General features: G+C 50.0%; 2 protein-coding genes across 3 annotated transcripts; both read right to left on the bottom strand.

Moving 5' to 3' along the window:
* Positions 1–106: 106 nt before the first annotated feature.
* FXYD5 (FXYD domain containing ion transport regulator 5) lies at positions 107–13,720 on the bottom strand. Its single transcript, XM_037129526.2, has 9 exons — positions 13,642–13,720; positions 12,876–12,936; positions 10,787–10,867; positions 9,945–9,989; positions 8,560–8,643; positions 5,645–5,737; positions 2,712–2,741; positions 2,559–2,633; positions 107–442 (listed from the first exon to the last, which is right to left on the bottom strand). The coding sequence occupies exons 2-9, from the start codon at positions 12,934–12,936 to the stop codon at positions 393–395; spliced, it is 519 nt and encodes a 172-aa protein (XP_036985421.2). The 5' UTR covers positions 13,642–13,720; the 3' UTR covers positions 107–392.
* A 452-nt stretch (positions 13,721–14,172) lies between these two features.
* On the bottom strand, positions 14,173–22,588 carry FXYD7 (FXYD domain containing ion transport regulator 7). 2 transcript variants are annotated; one of them, XM_037129532.2, is made up of 6 exons: positions 22,424–22,588; positions 18,202–18,231; positions 16,473–16,547; positions 16,292–16,334; positions 16,116–16,156; positions 14,173–14,585 (listed from the first exon to the last, which is right to left on the bottom strand). In XM_037129532.2, exons 1-6 carry the CDS (start codon positions 22,452–22,454, stop codon positions 14,563–14,565), a joined length of 243 nt encoding a protein of 80 aa, XP_036985427.1. In that variant the 5' UTR covers positions 22,455–22,588; the 3' UTR covers positions 14,173–14,562. The 2 variants fall into 2 exon arrangements, with proteins under 2 accessions (XP_036985427.1, XP_036985428.1); XM_037129533.2 differs by having other exon boundaries at positions 16,301–16,334.
* Positions 22,589–27,518: the final 4,930 nt, after the last annotated feature.

The raw sequence follows: 27,518 nt of genomic DNA, 5'->3' as shown, positions 1-27,518 counted from the left end.
CTCTTGCCTTGGTTTTTTAGTGTGTGACCCTTTCACTTCAGTTCTCCAGGAGCCTCTCCCCAGTCTCTGCTACTTTCTTCCACCCTCAGTCATGAATGATCACAGATCATGAGACAAAGATTACAGTGCTTTACTTATTTGCTGAACAGAATGGTCAGTGTGGTAGGGCAGTGCCTGGGGAGCTATACAGCCTTCAGGCAGGCAAAGTTGGGAAGGTAGGGGGCTCAGGCTGTCAGCCCTGGCTTTGGCTCCACCTGTGTCTTCCCTCTCAGGCTGGGCTTTAGTGAGAATTCTGTAGGCTCTGTGAAGGGAGGGAGGAGGTGGGCATGGTGAGCTGGTGGTGGCTTGGTCTCTGGTGCCCATCAGGTCATTGGCCCCCACTTCTGATGGTCTCAGCTGTTATGATTCCTGCATAATCGGGGCAACTGCCTACACTTGCCACCTGTGGATGAAGGAAATGATCCCATCATGAACTGGAAGATACTGATTTCTGTGTGTGAGTACTATGGATGCTGGAGGACAAGGTCTATCAACTTCGCTCCTCAGGAAGTACCAAGGCACCTCTGAGCAAAGGATGAGAAGCAGATAGAAGAAGAGCCAGTGCAGGGCCCATGGAAAGATCTTCCGACACACATGGAGGAGCACTTTGGAAACATTCCTAACTTGTGTATTATGTATTCGTACCACAAATGTTTATTGTGCACCTACTATGTGCCAGACACTGGTTTAGGTACTGCAGACACAGCCAAGAACAACAGTTACTAAAAGCCTTGCTCTAGTAGAGCTGATTTTCTAGTAGGGGAGACCAGCAATTAAATAAATAACTAAGTCAACTGTATGGATGGTAATAAGTCAGATGGTGGTAAGCACTATAAAGAAAAAAACAGGAAGGAGACAGAAGACCTGGAAGAGGTGGGGGGGGGCACTTGGACATCTGGAGGAAGGGTATTCCAAGCAGAGTAAACAGTCAGTGCGAAGGCCCTGGGGTAGGAAGGGACAGGTAAGCAGGGAGGCCAGGAGACTGGACTATAGTGAATGAGAGGATTTTAGAAGAGGAAGGGTACTCCTGGTAAGCATCCTTGTTTCCCTGATCCCTGGCCCCTCCTGGCCTCTTTCCAGTTATTGTCACATGCTCAGCTCAATACTACATTCAGGGCTCCTCTCTCTACGTGTTTGGTTTTTTAAAACATCTTTCCCATCCTCAGAAATCAGTTTCGATTTTACCTCTTTAGAGGAAGTGCCTCTCCTTGTCCCTCTCAGTCATGTGGCTTCATTTTCCTCATGGTTACTTTATTATCTCTCTCTATATTCACTCTGCTCATTAGTACATTTCCCTGTTTGTTGTCATCCCCCTTCAAGATGTAAGCTCCCTGAGGGTGGGACCAGCATCATGGCACAGTTCAGGCACAGACTAGGTGCCCACAGATATTTGTCTTTGGAACAGTTTATGGCCCCAGAACTAACATTCAGGCTCTATCCTCACACAGACCTGAGTCCAGTCCTTTCCTGATTCTTAATGTGCTATGTAACCTTGGGAAAACCCCTCAGCTCTCTAAGACTCACTCTTCCTATAGGGGCAAGAATAGGGCCAGACACAAAGTCAGGATCAGTAAATACATGTTGTTTGACCCCTGATTCAGTGAGGTTCAAGCATGTATTAACCATCTCTTTTTATTATTGTCAGTGTTCTATTTCCTACCCTAAGACTGAAAAGCTGTGGCTATGCCCATTTTCTGGATAGGGAAGTTGGACAAGAGAGGTAATGAAACTTGGTATAGGTTATACAGCTTAACTAAGAGCTTGCAAACTGGTGGCCTCCATGTTTTATTTAGTGTGCAGCATTTTTAAAACTAAAAAAAAAATTAGTTTATCTGCTTGTGAGTCTCCCTCTGCTCCCTGCCTGATATACTGCTGGGTCTTGGGAGGCTGACCTGAGAGGCTACAGTCCCAGCCCCTTGCCCTCTACTTGATCATTGGCTAGGAGACACCAGCAGTAGAAAGGAGGGAAGGAGGGGAGAGAGATTTATTACCTGTTCAGTCCCCTCCACCCTGCATCCACCTGGCTGGGTTCCAATGGCACAGTGGCTACAAACCTCTCCAACGGTTCTATCTTTCACCATGTCCCAGCACAGCCATTAACTCCCTTCGCCCCTTCAGGCAGGTGTGATCACAGCTCTCCACTGCCACTAGTCCTTCAAGGCTGCACCATCCTGTTATCCTGCTGCCACCACGTGAACAAGCCCAGGCCAATGAGGAGAAGAACTAAGGTGTTAGACTAGAGGCTGACCTCAGATGTGTGAATAAATCTAGCTGTGTCCAGAAGAACCAACCAGCTAAACCTAGCCTATATTTCAAACTGCAGAATTGGGAACTGGGTAAATGGTTGCCACTGAATTCTGTGGTGGTTTGTATGCTATGAAACTAAGGGATGTGCCTCATTTAAAATCACCTTACACAGGGGCCTTCATGAAGCTAACCCCTGACCCCAGGTCAGAATGTACACCAAGGCTTCCTCCCTCCCAATCTTGGTGCCCCTCCTGCCCGACACCCATTCTCACTGGTGAGGATGACAATGCCTGTGATGAACAGCACAGCTGCAACCAACAGCCCCTGTTTCCGGAGAGTTACAACGTCTGCAGAAAGAAAAATGGAGAGGTGTAGTGAGAAAGCCTTCACCCTTCTTCCCCCTGTATCCTCCATGGGTAACTTACCATAAGAGAAGGGGTCATCCTCACTTGAACCTATAGGGGAGATACAGGGAGCAAGTCAAAGTTCAGCAAAGGTTTGTGGAGTGCATCAGTGAATGACAGGGTCAGGGAGAAGGGACAGCTGTGTCTCAGCATTGCTGCACCTAGAAGAAAACTCAAAGTCCTCACATGGCATACAATCTAGCTCAGTCACCTGTGACCTGCCAGATCCACTCTCAGCCCAGGGCCTTGGTACTGGCTGCTTCCTCTGCCCAGAGCCCTTCCCCAGATATCTTCATGGTTTCCCCTTCAACCCCTCCTCAGAGAGGTCTTCCTGGCCGTTTACAAAAATACTGCTCAGTCACTCTCTCAGCTCAACCCTGTTATATTTTTCTTGATAGAACTTTAAAACCACATGACATATAATCAACATGGTTATTATTTATTGTTTCTCTCCCTGCACTGGAATGTCTGCTCCATGAGGACAGATTTTTTGCTGTCTCATTCACTGCTGCAAGCCTGGCACATAGAACAGTGCCTGGCACATAGGTGAGTGCTCAATAAATACCTATTTAATGAATTACTGAATGAATGAATGAGTGAATGAATGGATGTGACACATGGGCATATCATTTCCACCTGTTCATTGGGGTTGGCTGGTCAGGAAGTGGAAGACAGAACCACAGGGAGAAGAATCATGATGCCTCTAGAAACAGCTCCTTGTTGACTCCCATGATGATCTCAGATGCACAACTCCAGAAGACAGCAGAAGAACCAGCCAGCTGAGCCCAGACTTCCAAATTGCAGACTCAAGTTTAGCCCTCAAGAACTAAACAAATGGACAAATTGGGAGGACTTCCGCCAAGATGGAGGCATAGGTGGAAACACCTTGCTTTCTCACACAATCAAGTTTAGAGTCATCTAAATATTAGCAACAGAAAACACAGCCAGAACACAGAAAATTGAACTTTTCGGAAGTCTGATAACAACAAATTCTTCAGCCTGACCGATAATAGAGGTGAAACCAGCAGCTGGCAGAGCGGGGTTGCACAGGAAAACTCGGTCAGACGGACTCAGGCGTGCGGAATCCAGGTGTAGGGTTGGACCTGGTGGGCAACTCAGCGAGCAACTGCGGGGAAACAGCGAGGGAGCAGGGCTGCGGGTTGACTGTGGTCATGCATTCATTCGTAGATAGACAAGCGAGGAAGTGAGCGATTGGACGGGAGCCAGCAGACCCCAGTGGCAAGTGGCAGCAGAGGGCACCACCATTTCTCTGCTCTGACCCCACCTCCACATACAGCGTCATAACCCAGCAACCTAAGTGGCCCTTCCCTGGTGAACCACCTGAGGCTCTGCTCCTCACCCAGCTGCGCAAAACAGCGAAACAGCAGAGGGGGCCACCATTTCCCCGCTCTGACCACGCCCCCACATGCAGTGTCACAACCCAGCGACCTGGGAGTCCAAGGCTCCGCTCCTCGTACTTAACGGGTGCAAACAGACCAAAAAATGGCTCAAGAAGATCTCAAAGCGATGAAGAAATAGCAAAACTCTCAGACACACAGTTTAAAACACTGGTCATCAGGATCCTCACAGAACTGGTTGATTATAGCCACAAATTAGACAAACATATGAAGGCGAAACTAATTGGAATGAATGGAATTGCACAGGAAACCAATAGCGATGAAAAGGAAACTGGGACTCAAATCAATGGAGTGGACCAGAAGAAAGCAAATAATGGCCAAACAGAAAAGAGTCAAGAAGCAAGAATTCAAAAAAATGAGGAGAGTCTTAGGAACCTCCAGGACATCTTTAAACGCTCCAACATCCGGATTATAGGGGTACCAGAAGGGGGAAAGGAGCAGCCACCAGTGGAAAACTTATTTGAACAAATAATAAAGGAGAATTTCCCCAATCTGGCAAAGGAAATAGACTTCCAGGAAATCCAGGAAGCTCAGAGAGTCCCAAAGAAGTTGGACCCAAGAAGAAACACACCAAGGCACATCATCATTACACTAGCCAAGATTAGAATGAAGGAGAGAATCCTAGAAGCAGCAAGAGATAAGGGGACTGTCACCCACAAAGGAGTCCCCATCAGACTGTCAGCAGATTTCTCAAAAGAGATCTTACAGGCAAGAAGGGGCTGGAAAGAGGTATTCCAAGTCATGAAATCCAAAGACCTACAACCAAGATTGCTCTATCCAGCAAAGCTTTCATTTAGAATGGAAGGACAGATAAAGGCTAGATAAGATCAATTAAGGAGTCATCACCAAGCCCTTATTATATGAAATGCTAAAGGGACTTATCTAAGAAAAAGAAGTTAAAGAAACATGAACAGTGAAAGGACAACAAACTCACAGTTATTAACAACCACACCTAAAACAAAAGCAAACTAAAAGGACAGCTAGATCAGGAGTGGAAACATAGAAATGAAGATCTCAAGGAGGGTTAGAAACAGGAGAGTGGGAGGAGGAGAAGGGGGGAGAAGGTACAGAAAATAAGTAGCATAGACAGTAGATAGAAAACAGATGGGGGGTAAGAATAGTATGGGAAATATAGAATCTAAAGAACTTGAGACACATGGTCATAAACTAAAGGGGGGGTAATGGTGGGGATGGGGAGGTAGGGTGGAGGGGAATGAAGGGGGGAAGAGAACAACTGTAATGGCATAATCAATAAAAAATAAATTAAAAAAAAAGAACTAAACAAATGGTTCTCATTTTGAGTTACTGAGTTTTGGAGTGGTTTGCGTGCAGCATTCATTTATGTATTCATTTATCTATTCAGATATTTATTGTATCTCTACCCTTTGCAGACTGCCCACCCTCTGCCAGCCTTGAAGTGATGTATTAACCCAACATATGTTTACTGAGGACTATTCTGTGCTAGGCAGTATTCCAGGTGCTAGAAGCACACAGTGAACTGGAAATAGCTTGTTTCCAATCTGGGGAGTTACTGACCAGTGGTCCTGAGAGCAGGGTCTGTCATGAAGTCCTGGTCCGGAGACTGCTTGGAGGATGTGGTGCTTTTAGTGGGATCAGCAGGGTAAGTGGCTAGAGATGGTGGAGGGCAGCAGTGAGCCATGGAGGGAAACAAGGGGCATCAATTAAGGTCTGTATTTGTGAGAAACCCCTCTCCCACATCTACATATCCAGTGGGCAGGAGCAGGTATCCCCTACTCTAAACCCTGAAGACAGTAAGGAATGGCAGGAAAGGATATATTAAAATAAGCCCACACTCCTTGGTTAAAGCCAGTTGCCTCAACCTCCTGACCCCTTTCCCAGGACCCTGTGGACTGACCCATAGTCCAGAAAGTAAAGGATGACATCTGTCATAGCCAGGTGGGCGCCTCCAGGACCCTGGCCCCATTACAGAGCATAGAGGTACTTCTTATAAAACATTTTGAATATCACCTCTGCTCTCAGGCCAAAAATATCAGAGGGTTCCTCTCTCTTAAAAAAATTGATGCCCCCCCCCAAGACCTGCCCCTCTGGCCCTGAGAAGTGCCCTCAGTGAAGTGGCTATTGCTGTCTGATAGCCAATCTCAGCACCTCACCTCCAAAACATGAACCATTGGCCAAGGATTCTGACATGTTTGGGAAAGCCTTGCCCAGAGGTAGGCAAGCTCCACAGCAGAAACAGAGGCAGGATTACAGAAAATGTAAAGGATAGCCTGGGCAGCATGTGGTGCTCAGGCACCCTGGCACTGAAGAGCCCAGGCTGGAATTCTAGTTCTGCCCCCTAGGGCTGTGGCCTAGGGCCAGCAGAGTTACCTCTTAGGCCTCAGCTCCTTCCCTATAAAATGGGGTTAAGATAGTTCCCACCACATAGGGTGGTTGTGAGCATTGAGTGAATGCATGAAAACTTAGCACAGTGTCCAGCACCAAGCAAACTCTCAGCTAATTTTGGCTGTTATTAGCTACTTGACACTCATTCCTCCATTCTTTTGGAAACAGCTTTCCCTTTCTTGAGTTGGTGGGGGACAGAGAAGTGGGGATGTGGTTACAGGTTCCCTAGTCTATCTTGTTCTCCTACTGTAATGCAGGCCACAAGAGGAAGCATGTGACCCAGTCTCACCTTTCCCTGGGACCTTGCAAATCCCAAGCAGGGATTCTGAGTGAAAGCTAGGGGAAGCTTGGCAAGCTCTAGCCAGAAGATGATAGGAGCCATTTCCTCACAAGGTAGAAGACAAGACCCAGCATAAGAGAAAGAAAGATGGAGGGAGAGAGGTGTTGGGGGCTTTTGCGCTCAGGCTCTGGGCCACCCTGAGGCTCAGCAATGCTTTTTCAATTTGGCTCCATGACCTGTCAGCCCAACTGAATTTCCGTTGCACATAACCAGGAGTATGGAACAACACATAGTAACTCATGTCAGCAAGGACTTGGAGCAAGTGGATCAGAGATGTGAAGATATTTTCTTAATTGGGAATTGTAGACAGAGTTGCCCACCCCGACCCTCATCCCTACTTAGGGAAGTCCCCAGGACCCTTTATTTCCATCTGTCATAAAACTGTTTTAATTGACAGATTCTGTCAGAATGAGGTATTTTACTGCAATCACTGGAAAATCGTAACAGTTGTAAAAATTGCCATAGGGGAATGGCATGACCTTAGAGATGCTCCTACACAGAGCCCAAACTGCATACTATGGATGTATCTCAGCCTAGTAGTGGCTCAGGCTGCAGTACTTTCCAGCAGGGGCTGATCCTCAAATACAGAGCATCACATAGACATTAGAAGCCACCCTCATCTAGGCTCAGCTCCCTTTCCCACGCCTCTGATAACATTATCTACTCACTGGTTTTAAGGAGAACCACTTCTTCCCTGATTCTTAGTGAGAAGTTTAGACATGGCTGAGAGGTTTTCCAGCCTCAGGGTCGGGGGACGAGACTCAGACCTCACCAATCAGAACAGCCAATTTCCCAGGTTGCCATTGGTCATGCCCACATGGGCATGTGACCCCAGTTGGGCCAATGAAAGTCAATGCTATACCTGGGGCTGCAGAGGATGAGAAAAAGATGTGGCTCTAGCTGATGAGTTTGTGACCTAAACTTAAAACACCAGGACCATCTTTGCCACCAAGAGGGAAAAGCCACTTGAAAATGAAGACCACAGGCCCTGGTTGGTGTAGCTCAGTGGATTGAGCACGGGCCTGCGAACCAGATAATCGCGGTTCGATTCCCAGTCAGGACACATACCCGGGTTGCAGGCCGGTTCCCTGCAGGCCAGTTCCCAGCAGGGGATGCATGAAAGGCAACCATACATTGATGTTTCTCTCCCTCTCTCCTTCCCTTCCCCTCTAAAGATAAATAAATAAAATCTTAAAAAAAAAAAAAAGAAAATGAAGACCACAGGGAGAAGGAGCAAGTCTGTTATGATGACTTGAGCTCCTTGATCCAGCAATGCTTGAAATTGGTAACTCTGGACTTTACAGAACGCATACAGCCAATAAGATTTTCTTTTTAGGTTGGGTTTTCTGTATTTTGCAATTGAAAAGCTCCTGCTCTAACATAAAGACATATACAACAAAAACATCTGCAGCCATATTTCTAGGTACCAGCCCCATGAAGGAACCTGAACAACAGAGGGTCCTGAGTCTATCAGGTTTGGAAAATGTTGTAAACTAGATTTCCCTCTTGGGGACACTTGCTGCAAATAAACTTTATTAAGACACTGATAAATCTCACCAGAAAGAAACATGTCTAACTTTATCTCAGAGTTTCACAAACACCTTTGGCTGCAAACCAAAAAAAAAATTTGGAAGATGTATTAACAATTCCCCAAACGGGTGCTCTGAGAAATGTCCTTAGGGGAATGCTGACCTAGATAGAGAATTAAATAAAACTTGTATGTAGCTGTTCTACTGCTAGACTCTACCTTCCATCCCCGGAGCTGTGGTTGGAAGCACATCCACTCCTGTCAGGTGCTGTGTCTGGGTCTCCGTCTCAATTGCTGGTACTTCTATTGAGGTCAGAAGAGCAAGGAAGGGAGGATAAGAAGTGAGTCAGCAACACACAGATCCACAGCACAGCAAGGGGCTCTCTCCCCCGGATTCCACTCGCACAATGCAGAGATGTTCGTTAACCAAGTGGTACTGTGGGGGTGGGGTGGGGTGGGGGACTCACATACTGCAGGTGGCCGGGCAAATTGGTGCAGCCTTGAAAACAAATGTTATTGTTCATGTCCTTGACCCCACAGTGTTGTGGACAAAAGCAGGGCTCTGGAGTCAGGCCCTTGGACCCTGATCCCAGCCATGTCACTGACATGCTATGACACCTTGGTCAAGTTACTGTGAGCTTCCATGGACCTATCTGTAAGGTGGGGGTAATGATCATTTCTACCTCAGAGGGTTTGTGTGAGAATTGAATGAGTGATCAAGGGTAAAATATATGGAACCAACGTGATATAAGCAACCAAGGTGCTCATCAAGATATGCATGGCTTCATTAACTGCATGCAGGCACCCTGTGGAGAACATGGCACTGAAAAAAAACACAAGATCAATGTCTCTGTGAGAATGTGGGAGAGCTTCCATACATTATTTCACTGGGAGGGAGTGGAGCAGGAAGCCAGTTGCAGAATGATAGTCATTTCATATTCTTAAACTCACACGAACACACCCCCAGGCAGCAAGGCTTTTCCAGGTCACACACACGTGGTGCAGTCTCATTGGGGAACTGCCCCCAACCCATTGCCCACAGCTGGAGTCTCCCAGAAATGGGGCACAAAACAAGAGTGAGGAGTGAACAAAGGGATTTTGTCTTGCCTACCACATTTTTATTATTTGTGAGGAGAATGTGTTTATGCACTACTGTATCATTAAACATTAATGGAAAAAAACTGAGGAGCACCTTTTGAATTATATTAGACTACGGGAAAAAGTTAAAAATGATTTGAAAGTTCAAAAAAAGGAAAAATAAAGAAATTAAAGTAAGCAGTACATGGAAATGGCCTGTGGGAAATTTGTGGAGTGTTTGCAAAACTGTATTCCTTGACTTGGTGGTGATTATACAGGGGTTAAATTCAGAATAATTTGCTAAGTTGTACATGTATGGTTTTTATACTTTTCTACATGCATGGCGTTTTTCACAATTCCAAAAGATTTTTTTAAAGAAGTGAGTGGAGTTGGCTGTTCCACCACAAATTAAACCAGGGTATTCAGAGTTGGGAGACCAAAATGGGCAACCAAAAACTTGGGGTGTCAGAGAAAAAGGGAAAAATGTGTCCCAGGCCCACCTGCCCCCACACCACTGCCCGACTTACCACTAGCCTGCAGGGTTGATGTCTGGAGTTCTGGGTGAACTGTATCTGAAGTTCAGAAACAGGGAGAGAAGAGAGAAAAGGTATGAAGGTCCATGAATGGTGGGCAGTATGAGGGGATTTCCATAGGAACTCAATTTTGATGTAATGGAAATGAGTTAATTAACCCAGCCACTTCCTCATTGCCTAAATGCAATGCCAGCATCTCCCCTGCCTCAGGCTCTGCCCTCCCACAGATGCCCACTCCTCTTCTCAGTATCCACCTACCCCTGGTAAGAGCCCCAGAACTTCCTCTGGGGAGCCATCCTTCCCTGACACTTGGTCTACTTAGTTCATTGGGACTGGCACCAGCTCCACTGGAAGTTGAACATGAGACCCAGATCTGGCTAATCAGTTTTCTGTGCCTCTCACCACAATGATAAGCTTACTGGTAGGCATAAGCTCACTGGTGGGCATAAGTTCACTGGTGGGCATGTGATCTGAGCCTGGTCAATGACACTCAGTCCAGGGACATTTGCTGGATTAAGGAAATGGAAACTCTCTTTTCTTCAGATTCTTAGCAGGTAATGAAAGCCCCAGGTGTCTAGATGCCATCTTGGCACCATAAGAAGAGAGAAGAGAATCTGCCTGAGAATGAAGCCAACACAGAGAAAACAGAACCAAGAGATGAGAATAGGTTCTTGATAGCATCATATAAGAACCTAGATCAAACCATGCCTAAAGATCTATCCCTGAACTTTCAGTTACACAAATTTAAAAATTTCTGTTTGGTCCAGTTTGAGATTTTTGTTGCCATTGTTACTTGCAATGACAGGAACTTACCAGACCTGTCCCTCTTTCCTCACCTGGGGTTTGAGTCACCGCATGAATGTTCTCAGTGGTTGTGCCTGCTGGAGAAATGGATGTGGCCTCCTCCAATGTCTGTCCTGAGAAATCAAGAATGAGAAGACAGGGAAGAGCCTTTGATTCCCCCCTCATCAACCCACATCCCTGCCCTCCCTTCTGGAACCTTCAGTGGTAATTCAAGAGGTCCTTCTGCTAGTAGAACAGCACGCAGCTGTTTGATTGATCAGATTTGTTGGTTTCAATCCATGATCCTGGAAGTGTTTTAAGAAATGCTAATGCAGCCCTGACTGGTGTAGCTCAGTGGATTGAGCACGGGCCTGCAAACCAAAGCATCACCGGTTCAATTTCCAGTCAGAGCACATGCCTAGGTTGTGGGCCAGGTCCCCAGTAGTTGGGCACAAGAGGCAACCACACATTGATGTTTCATTCCCTCTCTTTCTTTTTCCCTTCCTCTCTCTCTAAAAATAAATAAATAAAATCTTTAAAAAAAAAAAAGAAATGCTAATGCCCCAGTACCCTTTCTCCAGCCACCTTTCCTTGCTCATCCTTGTGGAATGGGAGATGGTTTAGCCCAGACACTAGAGTCAGCCAGGGCCCTGTTCCCAACACCTTCCTTGCTGTATGACCTACAGCAAATAAAGACCCTATTCTGAGCCTCAGTTGCCTCAATTGCAAAGTGAGGATAATTGAATCTACTGAGGGCTATAAAGAGGATGAAATGAGATGGAGGGGGGAGAGTCTCCTCCACAGCTTAACACGCAGTCAGTGCTGGATACAGCCACTGCCTCGGCCTGGCCCAGCCTCCATCCTCTTCCTCCTGGACACCACAGCCATCTCCTCATGGTCTCCTGCTCCTGTCCTGCCCCTACAGTCTGCTCCCCAGACACAGCAGAAGAAGAAGCTTGTGAACACCTGAGACAGATTTTGGCCTGGCTGGCTCAGAGCCTCCCCTGGCTGTCCCTTCCACTTGGTAAAAGCCAAAATCCTCACCCTGTTTATAAGTCCCCCCTCCATCTGGACCCCTGTCACCTCTCTGACCTCTCTTTTCCCACCCTACTCCTTGTTCCCCCCAACCAAACCACCTGACCTGCCTGCTGTTCCTTACATTCACCAGACTCACTCATTACCCAGATACCTCCTTGGCTCATTTCCTCATTTCCGAGTGTCTGCCCATATGTCACCTCCTAGTGAGGTCTTCTTGGACCACCCTATTTAAACAGTCCTCATTCCTCTCCTCTATTTTTCTCCATAACATATATCACCATCTAGCAGTCTATATAATTTACTGGTGGGTTATTTATTTTCTCTCTTTCTGATATAGAATGTGAGCTATTTTAAACATTGCTGTTTCTACTGTGTATGAAATAAGATCTGGCACATAGTAGCTGATCAACAAATACTTGTTGAATGCCTGAAGGAATACATAAAAATCATTTTATCTAAGAGAACTGGGACAGGCAGAGGACAGTAGGCTTGGGTTCCAGGGACAGACATGATGATTGGATTCCAGCCCCTTCACTCACTAGCCTCTGGCACAGGCACTTCTCTTAGCTAAGCCTGTTTCCTCATTGTATAACAGGCAGGACGATATGTATAATACAGTAAAGCTGAACCCAAGGCCAGCTTCCACACACTGCCAGGTAGAAAGCGCCTGTCAATGCCACCATAGCTATTGTCTTTGGGGAGCACTTCCCAGGCAAAGGGGAGACATCTCCAGCTCTTGGACTGGCCCTGGCTCACCCGTTTGCCTACTTGTGCATTGCCTAGGGATCCAGAGAGCTGTTCTGCTGGGGCCCCAGGGTTCCTGGCTGCTGAGTAGAAAACTGACACCAATCTCCCCACCAAATCAAACTCAGTTCTTCTTGGAAGTGAAATGGAGGCTGCTCAGCAGGGTAGGCTCTGGCTAGACTTGTTGGAAGCAGCCACCCAGCTCTGAGGTATCCGAAACTGCTGTAATATTGGCCCCTTCATCAGGACCCCCAATTCCTGGTACCAGCTCAGTTGGGGGTGGGGCTGAGGACACAGGCAAGTGCACTCAGGTAGAGCTTGGGGCTCTGAAGCAGGGTAGAGAAAAGGGCCAGGCTTTACCTCTGATAATGAGAATCAGGCCAACAATGATGAGGAGATACAGGTGACCAGAGGGAGACATCTATGGGGAGAGCAGAAGTTGAGGTTGGCAATGATGTTAGTGAGGCAGGTCCAGGGCAGCCCCCAGGGGTCCTGCTGTCCCCTTCCCCCATCTGAGCAGGTACTTCTGCCCTCAAGGACCCCCTCCCAGGACTAACAAGAGAGCTGGGAGGCTTCCCAGCTGCCACTCCCTTCTTCCCTCTGTAGGCCCCCAAAGAAAACAAGACAGGTCAGACCAAACTGTCAGTGTACAGCAGCCACTGTACACTGACACCCGTGAGGCAGAGAAGCACTTGCCCCACCCAGACTAACCCTGATGGCCACCAAGAAGGGTCTGGGGCACAGGAATAGATCCTGTGGCCTCTATCCTTCTGGGGCTGTCCCCCAAGTGGAGGAGTCAGCAAGGAACGGAAAAAGGAAGAGTGAGTAATGTGCTCCTGATCTCAGAGGAAAAAGTGACTGATGTCAGGACCTCACTGCAGGGACAACAGAACTGGATGCTGGTCAGATCTGGGAAGGAGTGGTCGTGGAGGAATAGGGGAGAGCTGGGGAGAGTGAGGCAGGAGGGAGAGAAGCAGGACAGCCCACGGTGGCTATAACGCAAAGCAAGCCGAGAAGTAAGCATGAATGGGGGCAGAGAGGATCCGCTAAGACCAGTTTTTACCCATCTGGGCTCGGGCCATGGGCCGAGGGGAGAGAGTGGAGAAGGGTCGGAGGAGAGACTTACGTCCGAGCTGGGGGTCCGAGCAGGCAGCCTCGTGGATAGAGGGCAGCTGCCGCAGCTGCGCCCAGGCGGAGGGTGTGGCCAGGAGAGCGCGGGCAGGAGGGCGGGCGGGCGGGGACCCAGACCGACTCAGTCATTTCCTCTTGGGTTTCCTGGCTTCAAGAGCCCGGTATAGGAGCAGGAAGGGGGTAGACGCCAAGGGTGATGGGGGAGCAGGAGTGAGAAGCAGGGCAGTGACCTCCACCCATCCTGCCCGTGGCAGGCAGGTCTTGGTTGGGTGGGTCTTCTTTGCAAATGGGATCGGAGAGAAGGGGAAGGGGTCTATTAGGGCTTCTGGGGTAGGAGAAGGAAGGGCCAACTGGGGAGAGGTAGTTGAGGGAGGGGAAGAGAAACTCGAGGGGCTCAGAGAAAGAGAAGGGAACCACTGGAGAAGGAGAAGGAGGGACAATTCTGGAGGCTTGGGTGAGAGCCCCCCAGGTTCAGTTTTGTCCCTCCCCCATTTCGTCCCCACAGATGAGAACACACAGACAGAACAAGGGGAAAAACCAAATGCACATTTATTTAGCTCAAGACATAGACACCGAAGGTGCAGGGGAACGGATCTTTGGAGAGGAGACAAGGAGGTGCAGAAGGGAAGTACACGGAGGACTCTGGGGGCTGGGGAGGCATTGGACTCCTGGACTCCAGGAACTGGAGACGTGAGTCCCTGGATCTGGGACACAGATGGGGTCTTTGAGGAGTCGTCATTGCCAAGGCCTGGGGAGGGGCAGCAGGATGCAGCGGCTCCAGCCTCGGGGTTGGGGGGGCGGCTCATTCCGGGGATCGCTCCCAGCAGCGCAAGGCTGGGATCCCCACCGCCTCCACCCGGTCCTCAGGCTCCCACACTCAGGCAGGGACAGCAGTGGAGGTGCCGGGAGGCTGGTGTTACACGCCACCACCTCCAGGGGCTGGAGAGGGAGAGAGAAAGAGAGAAAGGAAGCAAGAGAGAATGAGAACTAGCCTGGGTGAAAGCAGCCCCCTCCCCAGAGCCAGTGAGCCCTCCATCCCCACCATGGAATCCAGATTCCCAGGACGGACACCCTTGAGTTGTCTTGCCTCTCCACTCTCTAACATGTGATCTATATAGGGACACCTGTGTGTCTTTGTCCTGCCCAATAAGACACTGTCATAGCGAGGAATACACCTGTGAAGAGGCCGAGGCAGGCTGGCTCAGCCTGGGGGTTTTCTGAGGCTTCCTCCTTCCAGAAAGGGAGTCTCCATCTCCCTCGCATGCCCCCAAACTCCCCCTGCACCTCCCCTTACCCACACCCAGCCTCCTGGATACTGGGACACAATAGGAACTCCCCTGTTTCCAACCCACGTGGGACCATCACTCAACCAGAGGGGGTAGGAATCCTGTACGTGTTCTTAGACCCAGGCATCAGGGCCATCTTCTCCAATCATCCACAAAGTGTCCCCTTAATGTTTTTAGGTCTCATTAAAAGAACATGAAAAATAGATGAAATTTTCCCCACCAAATCCCCTCAAATATTGAGTACCCCAAAGCCCATTTTTTAAGAGGCAGAGATATTCTCATTTGATTTTTCCAAGTTCCTTTTTAAAAAGGGGGGAGGGGAGGAGGAGAGAAAGCAGTTCCACTAAAAACAGGTTGAGATATTTTTACATAATTAAATTTAACACCCCCAAGGAGTCACAATCTTTCATCTTCATGCTTATCTTTGTCCTACAGCCTACATCTCTCTCCAATTTCCTTTACATGTTTCATCTACCCAATTCCCACTCTCCTCTGCCAACACCCCGACTCCCCTCTGTACCCACCCCTCCTACATCCCATTCTCCTGCCACCTCCATCCCCTTCATCCTCACCCTCAATCCCTTTTTCTTTTTATCCTTCTTAAATTTTTGATCATTTCATCCTCATACTCCTTACATCAATTTTTAAAATCTGTATTTTATACATCTTTCCTTTTGTTATTTTGATACTACTATTCAGAAGCCCTTCCTTCCTTCACCCCTTCCTCCCACCCCTCTTCCCTTCTCCTTCCTTTCTCTCCATCATTTCATCCTAGATCTTCCAAAACGAACAATTAAGTCTGAAAAACATTCTGTCTTCTGCTTCTCTGGTGCTCAACTCTGTCTTCATTTGACTGTCGAAGTCCTTTTCCCATGCGGGGCTCCTCTCTTCCCAGGCTTATGGCTCTCTACTCTGGGGAATTAGTTCATCCTTGCTTTTATAGGCTTGTGTACTTGTTTCTGGGAGGGTCAGTGGACTCTTTAGGACATTTCACATACCACTGGCTTGTCATGGTTTAACATTTTTGATCTGCTGGATCTTGGCTCCTACTGAATTTCCTATGTCCATCCAGTGGATTGGTGGCCCCATTCTTAGGGATATCCAGTGAAATTCCCCTTCTAATGACTCTCCTTCCTGCTCCCACCTGTCTTCCTTCCAGAACCACACACTTTCTCACCCTTACCTGAGGAGGGAAGCTCTGACTTACAGGACTTGCATGTGGGGCTAGGGAAGCAAAGATGGAGAGAAAAGCATAAAGAGGCTCAATAGCAGCAGGCTTTACGTAAAACACAAGGCAGGCCCTGAGCCCTTCTCTTACTACCCCCACCCCTCTTCCCTCTCTCCCCACTGCGGCCAGACCTCTCAGACCTGGAGTCCGCTTTCCTGCACTTCACCTTCTTGCCTGTTGAGAGAGAGATAGGCAGAACAAGAAGACAGGATGTAAGGGTCTGGTCAAAAGCCAGCAGGGGAACTGTAGGTGCCTGACCCTGAGGTGGCCCTCACTTAGGGGTTTTAGAGCCCAGAAAGGGGTCACACTTACTGATGATGATGAGGATGCCCAGCAGGAACAATATGGTAGCCAGAGTCATGCCCACAGTCTGCACAGTGTCGTAGTCTGGGGAAGATAAGGTGGGGGGGGGGCGGACATCCAGGTGGGAGTGGCACCTCGGCTCCCCTCCCCAACCTGGCTTCAGATACCCCAGACAGAGGTCCAAAATTCAGGGATGCTGCAGGCTGTGCCGGAAGTTCCTCTAGTGGGTTAGTGTGAGAATGGCTCTAGCTTATTTTGTCTTCTCTGTCCCTTACCCACTCCTCTGGAGTCTGTGGTTATGTATATATGGCCTATGTCTACTGCCTTCTCCCCTGGTCCTGTCCACCACTGTTGCATGTCCGGACTACTAGGGAAGGCAGCAAGCAGCCTTCTCTATGATCTCTGCCACTCCCCCCACTCCTCAGCCAGAGGGATCTCATTAACACCTGAGTCAGATCAGGGTCCTTCTCAGCTCAGAGCTGCCCCTCTTCCCTCCCTGTATTTATTGCATGCCAAGTAAAAGCCAAAGTCCTCATCATAGCCCTCAAGTCCCTGTAAAATCTAGTCCCTGTTCCTTCTCAGACCTCACCCACTCTACTTCCTGTCAACCCCCCAACCCCAGGCACACTAGTCTCCCTGCTATTCCTGGACCATGTCCATGTCAGTCATGGTCCTACCTGAAGGCCTTTGCAAATGTGGTGCCCTCTACCTGAGAGCTCTCTCCCCAGATATCCCTCCATTACCAACTTCTGGGCTTTACAAATGTCAATGGAAACTTCTAGCTGTTCTGTTTAGAATTTTCCATCCTCTCTTCAACACTTTCTAATCTCATTCTTTCTTTTATTTTTCTATATAAGGGTTATTTGTGTCTAATTATACTATAGTAAATATTTTAAAAATATTAATTTGGGGAGCACCCACTGTGTAGCATCAGTGGTCCAGGCCTCTGCCCTCAGGGAGTTGACTTTCTTATTGTGATCAGGCACTAGGCAAAAAACTGAGTCATGTGACCATGTATTGATGTGGTGTGGCTCCTCTCGCCTGAGATTCAGGGAGGGTCTCTTTTAGTCAAACAATCAATATTTGGTGTGAGGCCTGAAGAAGGAAAAGGAGCCTTAGCCAGCTGCGTGAAGAGCTAAAGGAGGAGTATTTCTCTGTCAGAGGCAGAGCAAGTGTGAAAGGCCTGAGGTGGGAAACACTTGGCATATTGGAGGAACAGTATGAGTGAGCAAAGGCAGAGGGCAGGAAGGTGTTTACATAGGGAACTGAGGCCAGGTCTGCTAGACCTGGACGTAATTTCTTTGAGGTTCCATGTTGTGGAAATGATTTAATGGTATCATTCAAGTAACTCTTTCTCACAACCCTCATAGATGAGAACTATTACTTTCCCTTATTTACAGAACGGTCCAGAAAGGCAAAGTTGCTTGCTCAAAGCCACAGAGTTAGTGAGTGGACAACCCAGGATTCAAATTAACCTGGCCTCAGAGTTGTTTGCCACTCTGGTGACCCCAATGCACCAGTCCAGAGTCCTGGTGAAGCCTGAAGGGGGCCCAGAGAAGGTACTCCCAATCTCATTCTGCCCTCCATGAACCCAGGTGGTGTATCTACGTGGTCACATGACTAGTGGCCCAGCACATGTCACCCACAACTAAGGCCACTCCATCAGTGACCCATGATGATCTGCAGCCACCCCTCCATCCAGCCCCAGGGTACCCTCATCACGGAAGCTGCCACTCACCATAGTAAAATGGGTCAGGTTCTTGAGGAACTGGGAAGGAAGGCAGAGAAAGAGAGAGAGGGAAAAATATTTCAACACTGTGTTTCTTAACATTTTTGAGGATCCAGACGGGGCCACTGGCCCAATTGTGTCTGTGTAGAAATCAGATAGAGAGACCCTTCACTTTGGGTGATATAGCTTTATGTCAGGACACATGGCTTGAAGCATAGGATAGATTCCAGTGTCCACTTAATTCATTAGTTAGTACCTTCCCTTGTACAGTGCACAACCTACCCAACCACACATGGCAGTCCTGGTCCTAGTGCCCCGTGGAGGTCTTTTGCAAGTTATAGACTTATTTCCTGGAAACATATACATAATCCCATTTGCTTATGGTGCTGGGGGTAAAGAGATTCCATTACCATCAGAGGGGCTGCTGAGTGCATTGGCTTCCCCTGAACGCTCCCTAAAATCTCTGTCATCTGAGAGCTCTAAAAGGCAGGCACTGTAGCTACTGCTGTCATCCACCCACTTCTGCCACCAAATCCAGCACAAGGGGAGCTGTCCTATAATACACCCTGTATTATGATGCATTTTACATTCTAAGGCATTACCAATTTTAAGATTTATAATTGATTTTGTAATAGCTTCCCCAGTGTGTGTGTTATGCATGAATATATATATGTAATTGTACTACATGAAACACACCCATCTTTTGGAAGAGTCACCCTGACCTCATAAATGCTAATGTGTGGGTAAAATATGTGTATATTTGAATTTACTTTTTCCTCATCTCACCTCCCTGTCCCAAACCATACTCTCCTTCAGAAGAGCTCGGAACACTGTTCCCTTTGAAGAACCCATCCTGATGGGTCCCTAATACCTCTGACAGCTCTTAGTACAGCAGTCTGCCTTGTCTAGAGCAGAATTCTAGGGCACCACTAGGGGAGGGGTACTGGCAATGCCAGGTGTTGGCATTAGTGTTCTTCTCCATCCAGGCTCAGGGAGAGATGGCTGCCTTCATGGGGGGCAGTAGGGGGGCATGTGACTAATTCTGGCCAATGAATTCTGAGTAGAAGTGTCATTCTCACTTTCAAGCAGGAGCATCTAAGAGCCCATAGAGGAGCTCCCTTTTGACTTTGGTCTGGTGACATAAATGTTCAAGATGGCAACTGCTCCAGTTTTCTTTGGTGACTAGAGACCCTCAGCTGACCTGTGATAATATACGTGAGTATAGTATAAGTGAGAAATAAACCTTGGTTGTCAGAAGCCACTGAGATTTTTGGTGCTGTATATTACACCAGCATGCTCTAGCCTCAACTGACTGATACAGGTGGCACCTAGACAAGATTGTGAATAGCACTGACTCACACAATGTGTAAGTTCTCCCTTCTCCATTCTCTGTCCAGTCTTCAAAAAGGAAGTGGTAGGTAGGTGCTGATGTGTCTTTAACATCTTCCAGCACTGTTAATCTCCCCCTTTCCCCAAGAAAACGGGTCTTGGGCTCAGAGACTTCAGCAGACAACAATATCTAGGTAAAATTTTGTGACATTATTTGGTTTTCTCCTTTATTTATTCTCTAACCAGCACATGCCAGGCTCTCTTCTAAGTACTTTACAGATAATAACACATTTAATTTCCACAGCAGCTCTCTGATGTAGGTGCCATCTTCATTCTCATTCCACAGAAGAGGAACACTAATGCCCAGAAAAGTGAAGCCATTCATTTATGACAATTTTATACTTGCCTCCAATTTAAGGCAAAAAATAATAATCCTTATTTTTCTATTTGTGGTGGTAATACAACATACAGCTAATTAAGTTATGTAAAAGTTAATAATTTGAAGAAAAATATTAAATAAATAGCAGTGTAGGGAACATCTGGATAGAGCAGAAATCATGAAGGTTGTTCTCAAAAGTGTAAAGATGTAAAAACAGTATTTTAGAGTCATCTGTGCTCTGTCTTAGCTCCTCCACCAGATAGGGAGTACATTTGTTTGACTCATCTCTGTTGTTAATCCTGGAATTTATAAGTATCTTACAGAAGTTTTGAAGGAAGGAAGGAAGGAAGGAAGGAAGGAAGGAAGGAAGGAAGGAAGGAAGGAAGGAAGGAAGGAAGGAAGGGCTCCTTCTGGACTGCAGGAGACTGCATTAGAGGTGGAGCAGTTGGATTATCCTGCTTTTGTCTCTTGTGTTTCCATACACCCTGCCTAACCCAAACCTTCAGAAGCCCACCGGGTGACCGCTTGTCCCAGAATCCTCTTTTGTTCCTCCCTGGCTCTTCTGTGCTCCATGCAGAAGTTCTTCTGGTCCCTGCTGCCCCAGCAATCTGGGTCCTGAGGGTGAGGCTGGGCTAAGGGTGGAGCCGGGAGGCAGGAGAAGAAATGTGCACCACTCTTGGCCAAGTGCCAAAGACAGGAGAAAGGAGGTGGTTGCTATGGCAACTGGGGCATCTTGAGAGAGGTGAAGGGTTCTGGTACCCCAGACTGGGTGGGGTCCTGTGGGGAGCTGAAGGGTTGGGTTTTTAACTCCAGGCCAACCTCCACTCCTTCTGCTCCCTTTGTACCTTCCTTTATTTCCCCTGCAGGGCTGGCTTCTGGCCAAGATGAAGGTCCTTCTCAGGAATAGGGACCCAGGCCCAGTGGGGCTCCTGCATTCCCTGTTTGGCCCCTAACTTTCCCTCCTGCTCTGTGACAGGTTGGGGAAAGACTTCACTTTTCTCTTCCCCCTCTCCCCTCCAACAATCCATTATTTAGTTTCCTTAAGCAGTTTGCAAGGCACAGCATGTTTTCCTCCCTGCCGGATTTCCCAAGACCTGTGGTCCCCTCTCATGCTGTAACTGGGGAAAAGGTGCGGGGGAGCTCAGAGCTGAGGCATCTGTCCCTCTCACCTCTGCCTGCCTGCTGTCGTTGATCCTGCTAACCATCTCCACAAAAAGAAGTCCTGGGCTCCTGCCAGGCCTGCTGGCTCAGCCCTGCCCCCTCTCCCTAGGGTGGCTTCCAGCCTCTGCAGCCCCCCCCACCCCCACCCTGCTTCCAATTCTGCAGATATGGCTCAGTGCAGCAGCCCCTGCCTGCCGGGAAAGGGGGCAGGGAAGGGAAGGCTGGAGTGGAGTGGGGTTTCCTCAGCACTGACAGCCTATCCCCTAGCCCCACTTTCAGTGCTGAAAACCCTTTCCCTGCCCTCTACCCTCAATTAAACCAATCTTCCCCTTGCTCCTCTGGAGAAACTGGTTCAGGAAAGGAGGCTCTTAGGGGAAAGAGCCTGGTTAAGTGGGTGCACATAACTGGGTTAATGGGTGTGAAATGTAAATCGCTGTGGCTGGATGGGGGTGGAGAGCAGCATCTGTGTGCACCCAAGTGCACCTCCCTGTCCAGACAACACCCCTGAATGCGGACTGGAAGGGAGGGTCTTGTCACCCATTCCTGCCCTTGGGGGCTCAATGCAGTGGTTCAGGCCCCACCCTGTGCTGCCCCTCCTCCTTTCTCCATTCCTCTCTGGCGCTTTGGGTCTATCTCCTGCTCTTTCTCTACGCCTCCTCTCCACAGTTACTTCAGTCCCCATCTCTGATTTTCTCTTTCTCTGCCTCTCCCCTTCCATCTCCCTGAACCTCTCCGAGTCTCCGATCTTTCTTTCTGGGTCTCCTGTCTTTCCATCTCTTTCGGGCTCTCAGTCAGTCTTCTATGTTCCTTTCTGTCTCCCCCTCTTTCTGTTTCGCTCTCGCTTCCTCCATCTGCCTGTCTTTCCTTTTTTCTCCTCTTTCCCGCTGAACCTGTAAGGAATTTCAGGAAACACTCACAGTAAGAGTTACCGTTGGAAAAAAAAAATAGGGAAATGGACCTCCTTCCCTTACCCACCTCAGGGACCCTGAATGGGCCGGAACCTCTGTGGCTGCAGACCCACTGGCCCTCAACCTCAAAGTCCATCTCTTCGCGTCCACTACCATCGCTGTGCTGTAAAGGACCAGCCACTCGGTTGCCATAGCTACCGGTCCGAGCATCCTTTCTCTTGGGACTGAGCTCTCCAACCGCGGGTCCCACGCAGGAACGACAGCACCGGGAGATGATGTATAAGAAGCCCCGAGGGGCTCCAAGGAGTGCACTGCAGGGGCCTCTGCCATGGGAGGAACGGACATCCTCTTCCCCACGCCCCTCCCTTTCCAGTATTGATATCTCCCCAGATCCTGTCTCTGAAGCTCTAAGATCCCGGAGCCCCCCTGCGCCCTCTCCCTAGGCGACGCTCACCCTTCGTGGGGGCCTGGGTTGGGGTCGCCATGCCGCGCTGGAGCAAGGGGTGGCAGGATGCCGAAGCGACGAAGGAGCGGCTGCAGCAGCTGGAAGCTGGGACGACCGAGGTCTGGGGGGGATCGGGGAGCCCTGGTGTTGGGGGAGACCGTAGCCAATGGGGGCCCAGAGAGCCCGCCCCTGTCCAGGTCACCCCCGCCCCCGCCCCCGCCCACTGCCGACGTCCCCGCCTCTTCCCCAAGAGTGGGGGCGCCCCCTGCCGGGTCCAAGCGGGTGTCTTTCCAGACTTTCGCACAGAGGGACTGACATCCACAAAATGCTGTCAGGAGAGAAAAGCACGTTTTATTGAAGTTTGGGAGGCAGAGAGGGACCGGTGGGGACTGGGCTGGGGAAGAGGGCAGTCCAGATGGCGGTGGGTGCGCGGGTGGTGGGCGGGAGGCGTCAGGTGCCAGGGGAATCCTGTGAGGGTGAAAAGAATGAGAGGCAGGGGAGCCCCCCCAGCCCTCCTACCCCAGCCCGCGACCCCTCCTCCTCTCTCCTCCCTTCCCCAGCCTGCTCAGAGCTGTAGGGCCGGCTGGGTTCCGTCGCGCCAGGTGTTTCTACCGCCTGCGGGTGGACAGACCTGAGGGGGATACAGAGAGTTCAGATGTCAGGAGGGGTACCCGGCTGCTGTGGAGGGGGCGGGGAGCGGCAACGGACTGTCTGGTTTGAGTGCAAGCCCTCCACACGCCCAGAGAGGACCCGGAACCGGGACGTTGGAACCAATCCTCACCAGCAAACACCCGAAATCTTCCCAAACTCACGGCGGATGGAGCTGCGGAAAGTTCCCTCCTCTTCATCAGGTTCTCCAGTCCTGGGAATAGAGAAGCAGCGGGATTGGGAATGGGAAAGGAGAGGAGTGGCCGCTCCCAGAACTCCCCCTAATGCAGACCTCATTTCACAGACGGGTGTGCCCCGGGGCCGAGATGGGCCAGGAGCCGGCCCGGGATCTCCGGGGGCGCCAGGAGAACCCGAGAGCCCTTGAAGTGTGAGACTGCAGTGCTTCGGGAGGGTCCCCATGAGGACCTCCCGCAGTGCTGGGGAAGGGACTGGGGTTGGTGCGGGAAGAACGGCCGGGGTTGACTGGAGAGGTAGGTGGCCTCGAGGTGGCCTCATCTTCTAGATGAGTGATCTCGGGCGAGCGATTTTACCTCTCTGTGCCTCGGTTTCCTCGTCTGTGAAATGAGGTTAATAACAGCGCCTACCTCGGGGACGTGGTGTGAAGGGTAACTGGCAATTGGGACAGGCGCAATAAATATAAGCCATTATTTGCTCTAACATCTATAATTGTTTCAACATGAAAAAGGTACTTATACATTGCCTGGGCCTTAACTTTTTAATTTAAAGATGAATCAAAGAGCTAGCAAAAAGACCGAGCTCAAGTGGGCCACCAAGTGCCGATCTCATTTCGCCACGGCTCTCTGACAGGACTCATTACAATACTTTATGATTTTATATTTGCGGAGCAGTTGAAACCTACGGCCACCACCTCCACTGGGCTGGGAGCTCAGCCGGACAGAGAGGGCAGTTAATTCGTTGCTTGGTCCCAAGACTCGTTTGGGGCTTGGCACGTAGTGGTGCTTAATACAAGTTTGCTGAAGGGTCGGGCTCTGCCGCCGGTGGGGTGGACTGCTGGCCTCACCCTCAGAACCCTGCAGAGCGGGAGCAGGTGAATGAGTGCTGGCAGGCCTCTTACCTCTGCTGCTGGTTGAATTTGCACCGGCACTTTCTGCCTGTGAGTAGGTAGTGGGGGGAAAACAGGGCTGAGAGTCCGTTCTAGGCCGTCACAGGGAGGCGCTCTTGTTCCAGCTAGGGCCCGGGAGGGGTGGAACCACCGGGAAGGGCGGGGCGGGGGTCGAGGGAGGGAATGGGAGTAGGGCAGACTGGAGCGGGGCTGGGCGGGGCAAGAACTGGGCGCGCGCGGGGGTAGAAACAAGGCGGGGTTGGAGGCGGGTGGTGAGGGGCGGGGACGAGGCGGTGCTTGGGTGCAAATTGGCAGAAGCCCGGCTGCAGGCAGTGGGGGTGCTCACTGAGGATGATGAGAATTCCCAGAACAAAGAGAATCCCGGCGATGATAAGGCCTCCGATCCGCAGCGAATGATAGTCTATTGGCATCAGGGAGGAGGGTGAGGGCAAGGAGGGGAAGAGGGAAGGAGAGAAGGACAGAATGGGGCGGGAGGGGGGTGGCAGGGATGGGCCGGAGGAGAGGAGAAAGATCAGTCAGAGGAAGGAACAGACAGAGGAAGAGGGAGGAGGTGGACCAGGGAGATGAGAGTGAAGGAAGAGGAGGAGGTGGGCAGTGCAGGGAGGACGGAGGATAAAAGAGAGCAGAGGATGATGGCCAGGACGAGGGGGACAGGGGAGGGACAAAGGGCAGGAAGTAGCAGAGGATGGGCCATAAGATACTGAGAGGTAAAAAGTGAAAGAGAGAATCAGAGAGACAGAGAGGAATCAAAGAGAAAGACACACAGAAAGAGGCAGAGAGACTCAGAGGAGACAGAGAGAGAGAGAGAGAGAGAATGAGGACAAGACAGGCAAACCCAGCCCCAGACCCCAATTCCCAAACATGGATGCCCCTCCCTCCCTCACCGTAGGTGAATGGGTCATGTTCCTGTGGAGCTTCTGGAAAGAGAAAGAGAGATCAGGGGTTGGATGCTTCCTTGGGATCCTGAGATCCTGGGATCCTGGACAGGGATGAGCATAAAGAGACCCTTTTGGGGGCTCTACCATTCTGGGCTGAGAATTTAGGAACAGTTGGACCCTGAGCATGCTACCCACCCTCTGCTGGGTCTTAGCTACCCTTTCTACACTGTCCTGGGTGGGGTAGGGGGCATCTAACTGTCTCAGCTCCTCCATCTCATTATAGGTTGCCTGTGATTCCATCATTCTGGGGAAGCCAGCCACCATTCCAGTCTTTGACCAACTTGGGCATCCTCTCCTCTCCCACAAATACTAGCCTGTTACTAGACCCCATGTCAGAACCCCAATTTCTTGGTGCCCCAACTGACTCAGTTTAGGCTAGAGTCTCCAACTTGATTCTCTTTCAGGGTTTTCCTGACTCCTGCCACCCTTGGGTCTAAGGTGGGTAGTGGGCTGTTCCCCCAGACTTACCTGCGTTAGTCATTGCAAGGAGACCCACACAAAGAACCAAGATGTGATGGAGAGATGCCATTATCCTGGGGGACACCAAGGGTGAGAAAATGTATACTCTCATCCAGCCACCCATCCACCGTTGTTGCCTGACTCCAAAGGATTAAGTCAGAGACAGTTGAGACTTAATTCCAAAAGCTTTGCCATCCACCCTGAGTAACAAGGGCACCCCCTCTTTCATGGGATGCAATGTCACCAAATCGACCCACACAATGGGGTCACATGGCAGCAGGAATAGGGGTGAGATACACACAGCCCACAGGGGACTCTTGCAGGCCTGGGCCTCCCCACAGAAGGCCACAGATTCCCCACACCAACTCCAGTGGAGAGCAGGAGATTTCACCCTACCCACATGGACAGACAGATTCACTACAAGGGACAAGAGAGGCAGGACACACTCAAGGGCCCATCTGCCCACATACCATGGCCTCGGTGTGTCTGAAATATCCCAGCTCTCCTACTCTGGCTGCTGACAGCCACTCTGCCTAACCCTGGGTATAAATATCTCCCACTTCACTCTGGAGGAATTTGCCTCGCACAGGCCACCATGGCAACAGCCTTCCTTCCTCTCCTCAGGGTCACGGATAACCCTGCTGGGGAAAAGGCCACCCCTTCTCCTCTTCTGGAAACAATGACAAGAGGGAAAAATATTCCCTCCACCCACCCCTGGGTGACATCTTTCACAATCGGACAGCACCAGGCAAGTGACATGAAATAAAAGACAGTTGCCAGGGACAAGGACATACACATGCACACATGTGCGCATGCTCACACACACACAAATACACAGTGGGGCTGAAATGGAGCCTGTTCCCCACTTATGATTAGAGTAGGACACGGGGTAGAGATGCAGTCAGGCACACATTACTGCCCAACTAGGCCTCCAGTGTCCCCAGTGACATAACATGTGACTGTCCACAACCCACACCCAGCCATGGGGCAGCAGCAGGGAAGAGAGAAGTTACACCCACACTCCCACCCCTTGGGAAACCCCAATGTCTCCACCATACTCCCTTCCTCTTGGGTCCGGCCTGCCTGGGAAGACAGGGCTTGCCTCTCCTGCTCCCAAAATAGGCTGCCCAGCCAGACGGAGGGTGAGGTTGAGAGGGGAGGGGTGGGGGATGCTCACCCCAATCAGGCTGTCCCCTGATGGAAGCAGGCCTCCAAGTCCGGCTGTGACTGGGAGAGCACTTTGGACCCCCTGGCCTAGAGCTGGATGCACCGCCCCTAGCGGTCTTCCCTCCCAGCCCCACCCCAGCCATGCCCTCCCCAACCAGCAGCTGTAACTGGAGCTGGTGCTGGAGGGGGGCCAGGGGGCGGCCCCCAGCCCAGACCGCCCTGGCCTGCTAGGTTAACTCTCTCCGCTCAGCTAGAGGAACAGTAAATAGCCACATGGGAAAAGCTGGAAAAAAGAGGTGCTGGCAAAGACGACTGAATTGCATACACGTGCACACACATACACGAGCATGCACATGCCTTGGGCCCGCCTCAGAGAGCTTCTAAGCTGAGCTAGGAGGTGTCAGTGATATTCTGTGCTGCTCCCTGGAAGCTGAGTTCAGGCTGGGCCTAAGCACACCTAGACTGATGAGTGTTGAGGAGCCCACTGACTCCTGACCCCACTGTTCTTCAGAGCACTGGTCAGCAAGCACCACAAGGCTGTTTGGGACACATTTTAGTGTGTGTATGTGTTGTCCACTGCTCACTGTGAAGTCCCTCAAGAATGTGTGCACACACATACAGACCCAGGTAAATAGGCAAAAAAGCATACAAATACATGTATGTATATATACATACAAACACAGAGGCAGACAAACACACAGAATAACACAGAGAGAAACCCAAAGACACACACACAGCCAGCACCGCTTACACCAGTCACCAAAAAAGCCAAAACAAACTCATTTGT

This window comes from Artibeus jamaicensis, unplaced genomic scaffold, assembly GCF_021234435.1.
Source record: "Artibeus jamaicensis isolate MK-2021 breed Jamaican fruit bat unplaced genomic scaffold, CSHL_Jam_final contig_470, whole genome shotgun sequence".
In the NCBI taxonomy this organism is placed as follows: domain Eukaryota; kingdom Metazoa; phylum Chordata; class Mammalia; order Chiroptera; family Phyllostomidae; genus Artibeus; species Artibeus jamaicensis.
This window is presented reverse-complemented; position numbering and strand designations above follow the sequence as displayed.

What these genes read in the sequence shown, in the direction of transcription:
- FXYD5 (XM_037129526.2), bottom strand. Translation starts at nt 12,936, where the DNA reads ATGTCTCCCTCTGGTCACCTGTATCTCCTCATCATTGTTGGCCTGATT. An exon ending in CCCTGCTCTCAGGACCACTG is followed by an intron (nt 2,742 to 5,644) that starts GTCAGTAACTCC and finishes TCTCCCCTATAG; the next exon opens with GTTCAAGTGAGGATGACCCC. An exon ending in AGGCATTGTCATCCTCACCA is followed by an intron (nt 443 to 2,558) that starts GTGAGAATGGGT and finishes CTTCATCCACAG; the next exon opens with GTGGCAAGTGTAGGCAGTTG.
- FXYD7 (XM_037129532.2), bottom strand. Translation starts at nt 22,454, where the DNA reads ATGGCGACCCCAACCCAGGCCCCCACGAAGG. An exon ending in ACCTGACCCATTTTACTATG is followed by an intron (nt 16,548 to 18,201) that starts GTGAGTGGCAGC and finishes TATCTTCCCCAG; the next exon opens with ACTACGACACTGTGCAGACT. An exon ending in GTCAGAGCTTCCCTCCTCAG is followed by an intron (nt 14,586 to 16,115) that starts GTAAGGGTGAGA and finishes CTCCCTCTCCAG; the next exon opens with CCCCTGGAGGTGGTGGCGTG.